The 14,460-nt window shown below is 44.1% G+C and overlaps 1 protein-coding gene across 1 annotated transcript in view; it reads right to left on the bottom strand.

Annotated features, from left to right (window-relative positions):
• The window catches only part of DDAH1 (dimethylarginine dimethylaminohydrolase 1), a 101,089-nt gene that overhangs the window by 6,190 nt on the left and 80,439 nt on the right, over positions 1-14,460 (bottom strand). Inside the window, 3 exon segments of the mRNA XM_009274039.2 lie at positions 12,004-12,123; positions 12,724-12,797; positions 13,982-14,081. Coding sequence (XP_009272314.2) covers positions 12,004-12,123; positions 12,724-12,797; positions 13,982-14,081 — 294 coding nt within the window.

The raw sequence follows: 14,460 nt of genomic DNA, 5'->3' as shown, positions 1-14,460 counted from the left end.
CTGAAAGAGTGGTTAAGCACAGGCTCAGGCTGCCCAGGGAAGTGGTTGAGTCCCCATCCCTGGAGAAAAGACAAGTAGATGAGGCACTTAAGGGACATGGTTTAGTGGGTGGTGGTGTTGGGTCGACGGTTGGACTCGATCATCTTAGAGGTCTTTTCCAACCTCAGTGATTCTATGATTCTAAGAAGGAAATTGTATTTGCAAGCTTTCATCCCTGTTGTAACTATGCCTGCATGTTGAAGTAAAATTTCAAACCCTACTTTCTTGAGAAAGCACCCTGGCAATAACACCCCAAACCTGCCCCATAGGGAGGCTCTGGATGCAGCAGAAATGCACTGATACGCCGCCATCAGGTTATTTTAAAGACCCGTGGGGTTTTCCATATTTCTATTATGTAAAGTCATTGAGCACATGTGCCTGGCCAGATAGGACTCCAGGACAGAGGAGGAGATAAAAGCAAGGTCCTTTGATTGTACTTTTATCAGATACACCCCAAAAATACGTATTTTTTGGAAATGACAAGTTTACAAAGACTATAGCGCTCACACAATGCATTTGCGGAGGGCTGGCTTTCTGCCCACAAGTGTTATATGACGAGCTGCGTTAAGAGGCAGGCATTTCCCGCATGCCTAGTTTTTCTGGGAATTTTCTTCAGCCTGAAGAGGGTGATTTTCATTGCGCATTCTCTCAGCCCTTAGTCATGCTTTCCTTATACTGAAGTCATTCGCATAGCCTAAAATGCCTTTTCTATAGTTTTTTACAGTGTGTCCTCCAACAACTGAGGTAATGGATAAGCTAAATAATCCTAAATATGAAGGAGCATTATGCATGAAGGAAAAATGTGTACGTATTTAGGGCCTATTATCACTGACAGAGTTAAGATGACCACATGCACTTTCAAACCAGGCCAAGCCTAGTTACAAATTTTCCCCCTCCATGAGGACGGCACTAGTCCGAGCCCTGCTGCCATCTGGGACCTACCCGCATCCAGATTACTGCGGGACAGGCAGCGACCAAACCCACCACACCTGCAGCGCGCCTTCATATCTCCAACACCCCACAAGCAAACCCAAACATACAGTGAGTGTTCCTCTTGCTAACGTGGCAATGAACACTGCACTTAAAAATGCCTGTGCCATGTCAATAGAGAAGCAGAAAGTGCAGATTTTCAGGGTCTGATTTTTGTTTTGGTTAGCTCCTGCTCCCCTAGCCCCCAACATTTAGAAGAAAAAACAAACCTAAGCCCAAGTCAAATGCATGTAACCCTACACCCACAGGATCATTCCCTCACCAGATTTCAGTTACCTTGTCCTAAATCCTTCCAGTCACAGTATTCTTAAAAGAAAACTATTCACTTAAAACTATTGAAGATATTTTTTCCATCCCATCTCTTCCTTCTTTCCAAGCACATTAAAGTTTGGCCTGGTTTACACTGATGCTTAAGGAACATCTGGCCTGGGGTACAGTGCAAGTTGGAAGACTTTAATCCAAGAGATTGTCAATTGTGAGAAAAGATTAAGCTACATCAAGACTTTGCCTGCAACGGTGAAAATTAAGTCGTTTGTGGTGCAGGGCAACTAACACTGATGAGAGGAATAACTCGGCAATATGCAAGTCACATCCCCCCAGGCTGGCTGGGAGTTGGGAGGACAGCCTGCTTCTCTTCTGCTTGGAGGAAGGACCACTTGTCTGGGAACGACAGCAGACTTATGCCTTTACACACTTAAGGCAAAAGATGAGGACGGGCACCTGGCCAGTACATTGCCATCTGGAGGGAGGACTGAGAAAGGTAAGTTATTGCTCACTACCTGGAAAATACCTCCGATTACCAAACCTGCCATTTTTTAATGCTTGTAGAACCTGGAAGTGCTTCTTTTTTAGTGCTGCATGATGTGGGTCTCCAGCCCCACGTCAGAGGTGACGATATCCCACTTCTGGATCCTAAGACAGGGACTGGAGGCAACATTTCTTTTCTTTTTTGAACTTGCCCCTTGCTTTTAGAGCTCCCCTGGTCCCTGCACTGGGAGAGACAGCAAACAATTGATCCCCAGCCACCTTTTCCACATCACTCCTGATTTCATAGACATCTATCATCCCCTCCTAGTTGTCTCTTTTTCAGATTATAGCCATACCTTGCTTAGTTTGTCTCCTCAGGCAAGCTATTCCAGGTATCTGGCCATCCTTATTGCACTTTTCTGAATCTTTCCAGTTCTACTCTATCTTTTTTGGAATGAAGGGATCATGCGTGCGAAGTGCACGCAACAGCCAACATGCAGATGCACCACAGCTTTAATCAGTGGCATAACGATGTTCTTCATTAGGCTTTTAGCTGAGCTGGCAATTTCAACAAGCCCAGGATCTTATTTCTGTGGTAATGATCAGTCAGAGCACATTATTCCGTATGTGATGTCCACATCATCATTCTCCCTGTCCCTTGCTGCACATCACTTTACACTTACCTACACTGAATTTCATTCATTGTTTTATTGCTCTGTCTCTGTCTATTAAGTTCTTTCCTCGCTTTTTCGTATTTGGAGAAACAATTGGCACTGGAGAGAGAAAGCAGCAGCCTCAGGGTTCAACGCAAGAAAATGCAGGACAGAGTGGGGCTGGAGAGCTATGCCACGGTGCTACGTGCCTGGATGCGGGGACTCAGCCTGCCATACAAACCACACTACTCAACAGCTTCTCAGAGTTTCCTTGAAATGCAGCAGTGACAACAGTGACCGTAAAGAGTTGGCCAAGCTAACCAGAGGGGACAGAAGAGCAGAGCTGGAAAAGCCAGAGACATTCTTGAATGTCAAGATCTAAGAGGAGTGTCACCCCTGAAATGCAGACAGGCAGGAGAGACAACAGTGGGGTAGACTCAGTAGGAAGGGGTCAAGACAGACACTTTGAGCAGCATAAATCACAGTAGAATGATCTAAGGCTTCTTGTCAGGTACCAAAAAGTCTGCTAGAGATACAGGATAGGATAGACCCTATGGAAGCAAACTGCATTCTAGATCTATTTGAAACCAGCAATGCCACAGTCTGCCACGGTCAATATGCCAAATTTCTTAGCCCATACACAGCCAGAGCGTTACTTTAATTTCCACCTACCACCCACGCTCTCAGCAGCTGGGCTTTGGGCTTCTCCTCCCTGCTGCACCCTCTCAGTCATGTTTTCCAGAAGGCAGAGTTCTTTAAGCAACCTCTCCCACCCTGCTCCTCCGCTTTTCCTGGTGCAGGACACCTTTTGCATCACGGCAGATGTGACGGGTACCACGTGCCGTTCACACGCGCACCTGTGCTGCTCTCCCCCTCTGAACCACCTTGCGTCACGGCCACACTGTCACCTGTCTGCCAGCTCTGCCCAAGGACCACTGCAAAGGGAAACCACGACCTGAGGAGGGGAAAAGGAAGCGGCTTACGTATGTTGTTGCTTTCAGTCAAGAAGGCGAGAGGACGAACATCCTGTCTTTTGGAACAGGAACCCAGGGAGAGAATAGTCAAAGAAAAAAGAGCAGCAAAGGAATAGAAACATGAGTCCCCATTTACGCAAGTCAAATGACATCTTCTCAGACAGCCTCTGACCCGGCTCCTGTGGCTGACAGCCTTACTGGTGACGACAAATATATATTGAAAGGGACACTTTCCTCGCCCTTTGGGGGGGCGGGGGAGGGAAAAAAAGACTAATACAGCAGTCTCTATTCTATAAATATATACTTTTGAGTCTGTATCTTCCAAAAGATATTCTTCTGCATATACGCAAACTGAACAGCACTGACACTCAGTTAAGCACAGTATGTTTATTACACCATCTAACTTAATTAAAAGAAAAACACAACTAGTTGCCTTTTTAAAGTAGCAGGTCATCTGGTACTCAGTGAAGACCTGCGTCCTCTGAGGCGCCCTATACCCCTAATTCATAAAGTAATGGAAAATCAGAGGGAGCTGAAGGAAAGTGCACAGAATTTTACAAATTGACTAATTTTCCTATCTATAAGGCTGAGAGCAGCAGAGTCTCATTTTTTAATTTTTATTTTTAGGGGCAAGTTGTCAATTGTTCTCTGGATTTCACTAACCTTTCTTTGTTGCTGCATTACAGAAAAGTCAGCATTCATCTGCACTTTCTGCTAATTCCCTAACTGATGTCATCCTCTTTAGGTTATTAATATTAGTAATCATTTCCACAGCAACCCATTGTGATATCGTAAATAGAGGATTATGACTTCATGTGGGGAATAAGCAGAGGCACAAATGATGAATTCTTAAGGAAGAAGAGATAATGTTTTTATGCAAACTTGTGCATTACTAGAAAAGACAGACATTATACAGACAATAGGAAGGGCAGATTTAGCTGAGCCTTTTCATGCTGCCCGGGGGTACGGGCTGCTTTCTAAGAACACCAGATAGATGAATTTTTCCCTTAGGTGCCCGTTCTGGAGGTGCTTCTGTGGCACAGCTGGGAACCCCTTAGCTTTTATGCAGGCACTATAACCCTGCTCTCACGCAGGGAAACAGTACTCAGCTTTTTAAAGCTGGCATACTGCAGAGACTTCAGTTATAAAGACAGAATAAGAATAAAAGGCATTTAATCACAGGAATGGGGGCAACTGCCAATGCTAGAACAACTCCTTGCGCCCAAGTCTTTAAAAGCACTGCTCTGATCATAGCTTTGGATACAGACCAAGGGCCTAGTTGCCCAAAAGAGACTCCTTTCTATTTTGTCCTTAAGATGTGGTTTTGATAAGCCTCCCTTGACCTCTGTCAAAACAGTGTACGGGGCTGCATTTGCAATAGCGTCCTTCAGGGAATAATTTAAGGGATGAATAAACAGCTCCACTGCCAATAGAAGATATTGAATGGGAGAGTCAAGAACAAGGCAGAGCAATCATGTCCAACCTTTTATCGAAAGCGGGGGAAAAAAAGAAAGGTATTTGCTGACGTCATGGTATTGCACTACTATACATATTCCGATACACTCCTGACCATAATAAAATCCCATCAACTAATGAGGTCGGAGCCTAGGATACCAAGGACGAGCTCAGAAGTGCACAAGTCACCACTGCTCCGGGTCCCGCTGGGATGCAATGCCACTCAGCCCTGACATCTGCCATGGCCACACTGCCTCTGTAATTAGCATCCGTTCCTCTAAAACGACCAGGTGAAATCCCAGCTGTTTCACGTGAAACCAGGAAGTACGCCATTATCCCAGATCTTGGAGGGAATACCCCAGATACAGCAGCCACAGGGATTAAGCTCAGGCCATAAGAAAGGCTGAGAGAGTTGGGGTTGTTCAGCCGGGAGAAGAGAAGGCTCTGGGGAGACCTCATTGCAGCCTATCGGTACTTAAAGGGGATTTATAAGAAAGATGGGGACAAACTTTTTAGCAGGGCCTGTTGCGACAGGACAAGGGGGAATGGCTTTAAACTAAAAGGGGATAGATTTAGACTAGATATAAGGAAGAAATTTTTTACGAGGGTGGTGAAACGCTAGAGCAGGTTGCTGTCACGAATAAGTGGAATGCACGTCACTCAAAAGAGAGAAGCAGCAATATGTTTTATTGAGGTAAAATAATAATTTGACAGAGTTCAATGAATTCAATGGAATTTAAGGAAGTTTAACAGGGATTTGCCACGGTTCAGTAAGTTTGATAGCAAGGTTCACCTTATTAATTACTGCATGGAAGAAACATACAAAGGAAAATTGAGTTAGAATCGAGTTAGAATGATTCACACAGAGACCAGAGTCATAAAGGGTAAGGAAGACCCTTCCGTTGAGTCACGAGGTTCAGAGTGGACCCCCTTGCTTTCTAAACTCCTGATGAAGCTTAGGTGTGGCTAGGTCCAATCTTAGTCTCAGACTTGGACAATGGTTTATGTCTAATGGAATTACCTATACAAAATTTATAGTAATTAATACTTAATAGCTACATGGATTAGTAATGTTTCATTAATATTAATTCAGCATGCTATCAGCCACTTACTGAGGATCTATCGCGAGTAAGGGATCTTTTGGCCTTGGGCAAGGAAGGATATCTTCGTCTCAGGTAAGGAACCTCAAACCTTGAGAGGCATCCCAGCTCAAGGGAAGAGTCACCTGGCATGCAGTCCAGCTGCAATTCAGGGAGAGCTCAAATTGGACTTATCCAAAGATTTGCCATTGGTAAAACGTCTCTCTGCCTCGAGGAGCAACCTTGAGAGGCATCCCAGCTCAAGGGGAGATCACCACCATGCAGCCACGCTGCCTAGCAGGGAGAGCTCAAAGATGGCTCACTTAGGCTGTCATATTTATGGAATAAAGCGGTTGGCTTGTAGTCAAATCACATGCGATGGAAAGGTAGGCATGAGACTCCTTGTACCCACAACTTTCTTTGTTTCTTGATAAATAAGTCTTGGAAAAGTCACCCGCTTTAAGCCATGCATTAATCGCATGATCGGTGTTCCAAGCTCATATGCATCAATGCTCACTGTGTCACTCTGCTCCTTTGTGGGTTTTCAGAGAGCGGATTGAAACTAGAGGAGTTCTTGGCCCGGCTATGGCTCAGGCCTTTGCCTCCTTTGGAGCCTGTACCAAACCACTGCTAGTGTGGTTAAGGGGTTGAGTGTATCCGTCACAGTTGCCCAGAGAGGTGGTAGATCCCCATCCCTGGAAATATTCAGGATCAGGCTGGACAGGACTCTGAGCAACCTGATCTAGTTGAAGATGTCTCTGCTCATTGCAGGGGGGGTTGGACTAGATGACCTTTAAAGGTCCCTTCCAACCCAAACTATTCTATGATTCTATATGGTGGGATGAGTGCTCTCCACGTCGCAGCCCTCACCCCTAGGCACCATGATGGGTTTTCCACCTTCCTTCTAAGTCATCCGCTCCCTTCTGAGATCCATCAGCAACCACCAGACACTCAGCATTACCGCAGAGCAGCGGGATCAGCTGGAGGCTTTCTCTACCAGTCCTGTGGGAAGACCCTGGAGTTAGTCCTTTGGAGAGTGCCCAACATCAGAGCCTACCCAAAGAACAACCCTCATTTCCCAATGGGTGAGAGAACAACTTCATTAGCAGGCACTTGCTACAAATACAACACGTACTGCTTGCAAGGGAATAGCTGAGCTTGCCAAAGCTCAGAACAACACGTGTAACCCTCACATCCTTTGGGATTGCTACCAAGTTATCCAAAGGGTGACAGAGAATGGTTTGACCGTAGACAAAGCTGTTTAAACCAAGGACTGTGTCCACCATCATCTGCTGCTGTCCAGGTCTTCACTCATCACAGAAAGCAGAGGGGGGGTTTGTGCTCTGTACCAACCAACACGAACAGCTGACGGACAGAAACGTGGCTTTTCAGGATTTAGTATAGATTGAGAGAGTACGGAAAGGAGTGTGTAACAGATGCTGTGTCATGGTTCCCACTGTCATCTTGCCTAGCATTTGCTGCTGGAACCTGAACTGGATTACGTCCTGGGCCAGTTCCTGCTCATCTGCAAGACCCCAGGGTTGCGTCCCTCGTTGTGGAAAAAGCAGTGCAGAGTGTTCGCCCGCAGCGCTGCCCCATCACCTCCCTACGCTGGGGCCGGCACCATCACAGCCTGAATTCGTCCTCATTCACGCTCACGGTAAAGGTCTGCGACTCCAACAGTGCAGGATCAAAGCCCTAACGTGACATGTTTGGAGGAAATCCTGGCTTCACTGAGGGAACAGAAAAATAATCCCAGGCTCTACTGGCTCAACCGCCATGGCCAATGTTCAACTATGGAGTTATGTGTATGGAATTATGAACAGGTTTAACTACAAGAAGGAACTAAATGCATGCGGAACACAGCAGAGGGAAGTTAAAGTTTCAGATGTGACAGCCACTATAGGCCCCGGTAGTTTCTGCAGTTAATTTGTCTCTCTCTTTCACCCAGTTTCCTCGAGTGCCCTTTTCATCTCCAGCCCAAATATTCTATACTTCCCAGAGCCTGAAGAGGATTTCATGGTTAAAATGTCACTTCTGATTTATTATCTGCTTCTAGCATGTGCTCTATAATCCTAAACTCTGTGCACTCATTTCCTAGCTCACTTGCAGCGCTTTACATTACACACACAGCACCAAACTCACGATCAATTGCACTCTGCCATTTGTGAGCACCAGATGCAATTTCTTTTTCCATTTTTAAAGTATTGTAAGGCTACAGGAGTTGCAACAATAAGAACAATCAAGAAAAAATTCTCTTTCAAACAAGATTGTTAGTAGGAAGATAAATCCTATTTTAAATATAAAACGTTAGCATAGCATGACATAGCAGTTCACTTGTTGCCTAACAAGACACGCTACAGAACGAAAACAACTCAACCACCAGAGATGGTAAAAGACAGCTTAATCATCTTGCTTGTATGATTGCATTTCCAGAGCAGACATGAAAAAATGGCAACAACAAAGGAGAGGTTTAAAATAACAAGCTATCACAATAAAGGAGTGCCATGCTGGGCTGTGCCAGGCAAATGACTCAGTAGAAGCTCAGGGGACCGTACTGCCACACAGACTGCGATGGGTAACGAGAGGAGCAGCTGACAGCACTGCCATAGCTCAGTCAATCTGGTGAAACCCAGGGAGCAGCTTTTAATTCTGAGTATCAGTGCCTCATAGAGGTCCTACTGCAACTGCATTTCCACAAGACTGCAAGAAGCTGATTACCAACTGATTTTTTTTTTTCTTCGGAGGCAAATGAACAAATACAAAGAAATCACTGAGGTCAAAAAGCAAGAATTCAAATGTTAGAGGAAGCTAGTGATAAGCACCACTGCCAACTCCGTCATTTCCAAGACAGACACTTTCCCTATTTGTTCTCCAATAATTTCTCTGAAGAGATTTAGACTCCTGGAGGAACAGCTAGAGGTTCCCCAGGATGAGAGTGGAGTTGGATCCAATACACCGAGCAAGAAATACACTCTGGGTAACTTCATACGTTGCTCTGACTGCGATGTGGTTGCCTGATGTAACCTGTCAGCTCGCTGGGAGTGCGAGAAGGGCATGTGCTATGGCACAAAACCGCTGCTCTGGGCCAGAGTCCCTAACCCCAGCTGGCAGGGTGCGAGCAAACACGACATGTTTACATGTCACACACATGTAAACGTGCTGCTAAATCTCCAATGCAGAGAGAAACACACAGAAAACTGACATAGGTGATTTTTTAAAAGATATCCACCAACAATCAAAGACTACTAGATTATCTTGTTAATTACCATTTTCTTTTAAAAATGTAACTGCTTTTACTGTACCTTGATTAATGCTGGTATTTACTTGACAGCTAGTTACCAGCAACATTTAATCAGCTTATCCAAAAAATATTTTTGGCTACAATAGCTAAATTGATGCACTGCAACATCAAGCCGAGCTGTGCAAAAGGCTTTAATCAAACTGATGAGTTCTCAGATTAGTCCTGGCTCAAGTTCAAATTGCAGCTCTGAGCAACCAGTATTGTACTTGAATTTTGCTCGTGTTTATAAACACTCTACAAGTATAGGGCTGTCTGGATATCTGCAAACTTCATCAGGCTTCTGCTCGCGATGCATTTCGAGTTTGAGCCTGAATATTTGGGATAGTGCATATTTCACAGGCCAAGATGCAGGGCACTTTCCATCCCAGACTAAATCAATCTCACAGCATCAGACCTTTACAACCAAAACCATTTGTCGTTAAGTTTCTCAGAGGAGAAGACATGGGTGATAAGCTGGGAACGTGCTCCCAGAGCTTCACTAGTGATTTCTAGTAAGAGAGTAACTTTGACAGCTTCTTCAAATGAATGAGCAAACTTAAAGCCACTTGAAACTATGTGGGAAGCCAAGGGACCGTCCTCTTGTTTAAGAGCTCCCCTAAGCTCACGCGGAGCAATCAGGCTGCTATCCTATTCCCTTAATTGCTGCCAGGCTGCAAGTCTAAGCCAGCCAAGACTGCACTTTCCTGGCCTCCATAATTCAACCCATGTCCAGTAGGGGAGATTCTGGGATTTGAAATGTTGGTTTTATCTTAGCTGGGGACTGAGACATTTTAAATCTTGAACTGTCACAAGGTAAAAAAGAAAAAAATACCCACCAAATCTCTGCCAAACTCTGATAGTAAAAATGATGCTGCTGGGAAATGAAAAGTCCTAGGACTATGCCCATGAGGAAAATGTGAGAGATCTGAAATGCAAATGTGCAATGAAGTATCGCAGCATGGCAGTAAGGACAAGAAGTCTCTCAGGCCTCCATCTTGCAAATACTTAAGGATGTTTTAAAGTAATAAATATCACTAGCTTACTGAAGCCAAGAAGGTGTATAAGACGTGCAGAATGGGTTCCTAAGCTCTTTGGGGGCCAGGGGTGTTGATTTCAGAGTTACATACTATTTCTGTTGTAAACGCTCTGCCCGGCACAGATTCAGATCAGCAGCCTTGGGCACCAATAGCAGTGCTGTTCTTTAAAATAATTCATGCTTTAGAACCGGGGCAAGAGATATGAGTCGGGTTGCGTAAGTTGCATTTAAACTGAGCGGATTTCAGAGAATTTTCTCACTAGTTAAGCAGAACTATCTCCACACCTCTTCATTTACTATAAGGGACACACAGCTGGCTTCCTCCATGCGTTAGTGATCACATTGCATCAAGGAGGCTTCTGCAAAGCCAAAGAGCAAAGCCTGCACTTAGGTTCTTATTTATTGGCAAAAAAATCAGTATAATCATAAGCTGAAAATTTGGGACTTGCTGCCATCACTGAAAAGTAGATTTTGGTTTAACCATTGAAGGCAAGTCCTGATAAAAATGCTTAAGACACTTAGCTGCAATGCTTTCAGACATGCTCTGGCTTACCTGCATCTCAAACCAAATCATGCAGGATGGTAGGTCCTAATTTATCAAGAGGGACAAACGCCCTCAAGCTTCACTTCAGGTAAAGTCTCAGTTGCACTCTGCTGTTTTGGTGCCCCAGCCAAAGTTTCTGCTGCAAAGCATCAGTGCCTGCAGCTGTGCTACCATGCAGGAGCATGCAGGATGCTGATCCTTCAGCCGAGCTGTCTCATTGCCTATGTGCGTAAGGAGATTCATGGCCTCAGGTATCTCTGTGCCCACATCCCCCCAAAAAATTAATTTGGTAGATCTGCTCTGAACACACCCAGCAGGCAGGAAAGCCACTGTCCCCAGTGCAAACCACAGGAGCAATAAACATTTCCCATTGAGGATGATGGTGGTAGTACAGTGTTTAGCTGCTATACAACAGATTACTGGTTTGCAAGTCTGCCAGCAAAGAGAGACCCAGATTCATGAGACCTCTTAGCCTGAGGGTTCAAACCCACACCTCCTAATTTAAAGGAAAATGTTTAGAGACTTAAATTATTGGCAAGGCTGGGGTGAGACTACTCTCCCTCCCTTCTGCTGAAGCCACGTTGTTATGAGACCCTCATGGGACCAGAGAGGAAAAAGCGTGACCGGGAAGGAACTTGACTTTGCAGCCAGGTGATAGAGGAAGGAGGGATGGGGAGTCCTGGACTCTGGTCCCTGCGGCTGGAGTTACTTACCGACCTTATCCAGAAAGTCCACACTGCAAAATGTGTACACAGGTCATCTTCGCAACAGGGATCAGACCTCTCTCCCTCCTCCTTCGTGCCAAAACTTTTACTTCCCCTCTGGCAATTTTAAAAGCCACGTTTCCTCATGGCAATATCTGAAGTAAACGTCTCCTACTGCTCTGCTGATATCTCCTTCCTCCCTCCTATCACCAAATTATCACCTTTTTTAGTCAACAAAGCTGTAAGTAATAACCTGCATAATCCATTTTAAACTGTATAATCCATTTATTTCCTGAAGATAGCTAAAGCTAAATTAACATCACTGTTCTTTTGCCCGATATAAACATTCTTTATGGTTTGCACATACAGGAGACCCTGAGATGTACAGATTTCCTCTTTCATTGATCTATATCTATTTTAAAATTCCAGCATGCTTGAGCAGAGATTAAAAACAAAAAAACCGAATTTGTTGTTTAGAAAATTTTCTTATGTGCTTTACCTTGAGGGCTTTCTGTGCAGCTTCACTTGATCCAATAGCAATCAAGTTTGGTCCAGCCATGCTGCAAAAGCTCTTCAGATGCAAAGAATCATGAACAGGGACTGTGGAGACAGCATAATCCTGTATAGGAGCAAAGAATGGTTGCTATAAATATTTTTAAATTGTCCTAGTTCCATAATTATATTGAGACATTCCATAATTAATTTTACTCTCTGCAAATTAACAATAGCAATGTATCCCAGGGCACAGTGTCAACTGTTTAAGTATGACATACCCCTCTGGACCAGCTTGTCTTGTCTGGTACACTGGAGTAGAATCCAGAACATGTTTCAAATATTACTACTGTTGCAACTGTAAAGAAATACCTTAAAATGCGTAATTAAACAGTACGTACATAAAACCTCTCTAGGGACCAGCAATAAGAACACGTTGCTGATACATGAGAACATTAAGAACGTGAGTGTTGATATGCTCTCAAATAATAACAGCCTCCCACTATCCAAGTTACTTTTATGCAGCGATCTCACATTTCACATCCAACTTCAGCATCTGTCACTTTACAGGATGCTCAAACCTTTTCAGTAACTTGTACCTTTTTATTTTTTTAGTAAGTCCTAAATAAAGCACTTGAGTATGACGAACATCTTGGCCAGTATAATTTTTAAATTGGTTCAGTGGATGATAGCTTATATTTCCTGTGGCATGAATGAATCTACAAACCTTAAATGTGTCAGCCAGAATTTCTGCACCACGTTGATTTGTCCGCCTGGAAAGACCCACAAAAAATTCTCTGCCTGGAATGAAAAAATGAAAGGCAAAACAATTACAGCTTTTTTTGTTTTTTTAAGCCATCCAAAAAAATCACCACATCAGCTCCTTCATCAGAACATACACATTTTAAAAACAGGCCAGCTTTAGAGCCATTCTGAAGCAATCTTTCATGGGTATCATTTTCTATATTTCTTTTCTCAAGTTGAATAGTAAAACTGAAAATTCAGCTTAGAAGAATGCAACCTGCAATTGTGAGCAATTGTGAGCTGATAATTTGAAGCAATTATCTTTTTCCAGAAGACACATTTCACCAGAAGCATAAATAGCTTCCTCTTCTAAAGCTCTGCAATGGTCACCAAGTCAGGGAAGAGAACAGCTGGGCTGGATTAGTACAGCACTGACTGACCATTTCCCCCTCCCTCTGAGATTTCCTCGGGCCTCGAAGGCAGCTCTGCAGCCACCGGCATCCTCCAGCTCCAGAGGAAATCAGTGCTGGATCTGCACTGCATTAGAAAGGCCTCCCTTCCCGGTCTGCCTCTTTTGAGACCCTTCTTCCCCCTCGGTGAACTAAGGCAAGCAGCCAGCCTACTGTGATGCTGATCAAAATAAACAGGCTCATTCAGCACAGGCGGGGAGCAAGCGTGTGCACAGCCGATGTGAGAAAATGCTTAATGGGTTTAATGACATAAAAAACACAGTCAGTATCTTCATCTTTGAAGTCAACCATGCATATAAGTTGTCTAGCACATGACATCTGGCAGGCAACTCCACCACTTTCTCCATAAACTAAAAATGCTTTTTTTTGCATTTGATTCATTGAACTAGTGACAATTGTCTGCATCAAGCTTTTACAAGTCCTGAAAATGAGTCTGGTGAACGTAGCTGCTTGTAATAAGAAATATGAAACAACTGCAGGCAGTTGACTACTGAAAGCATTTTTCTTATTGGCACTTTACAGGCTAAAATAAAATTTGTATGCACAGTGCTGCTCTTTGTACTGTGTGTACTGCTTCTTCATTTATTCAGGCATTAAAAGCAGGACATCGAGGGTTGCATTGAAAATTCATCTCTCTGCTACATTCATGACATTTAGTAAACAACTGATTTAACAAACCGCACAAATGACATTTTATTATGCAGACGACAGATAACATGCCGTCTTTGAGGCAGTCAGAATATGTAAACAGCAAATTTACTACTACTATACCTGTAAATAAGACATCTCCACCATCCAAGGTTGCATTTTCATCTACCATCTCTACTATATTGAGGTTGAGACTTTCTAGTACTCTCTTCATGGCTTCAACCTGTTTAAAAGAAAGCTGTTTAGAATATATTGCATCATTGAAAAACTTAAAAAACCTACCAGAAATACATTTCATTAATAACAATTAAAGTCCTTTAACAAGACGGATGGCGGGGTCCTTTGTGTCTGTGCCCACCGCAGTTCCCCAACTCTCTCCAGAGGCCTTTGTGGTCTGGAGGGGATGGAGTGTCTAGCGGCAGTGATTGAGCTCTTGCCTTTGCACAGGAACCATGCAGCACCCAGAGGAGACAGATGACGGGTCCAAAATGCGTGTTAAGTCTGGTCCCTCTACACAGTAATATCCTCTCTTGCAAATCCTGTCCCTTCGATTTGAGCAGGAAGAAGGACCAGCAGGAGTGACGTTCTCTCCTTCCACGCTG

Source organism: Aptenodytes forsteri, unplaced genomic scaffold (assembly GCF_000699145.1).
Source record: "Aptenodytes forsteri isolate BGI_AS27 unplaced genomic scaffold, ASM69914v1 Scaffold59, whole genome shotgun sequence".
Classification (NCBI taxonomy): Eukaryota; Metazoa; Chordata; class Aves; order Sphenisciformes; family Spheniscidae; genus Aptenodytes; species Aptenodytes forsteri.
Note: the sequence above shows the minus strand (reverse complement) of the source record. Positions and strands in the feature narration are given on the sequence as shown.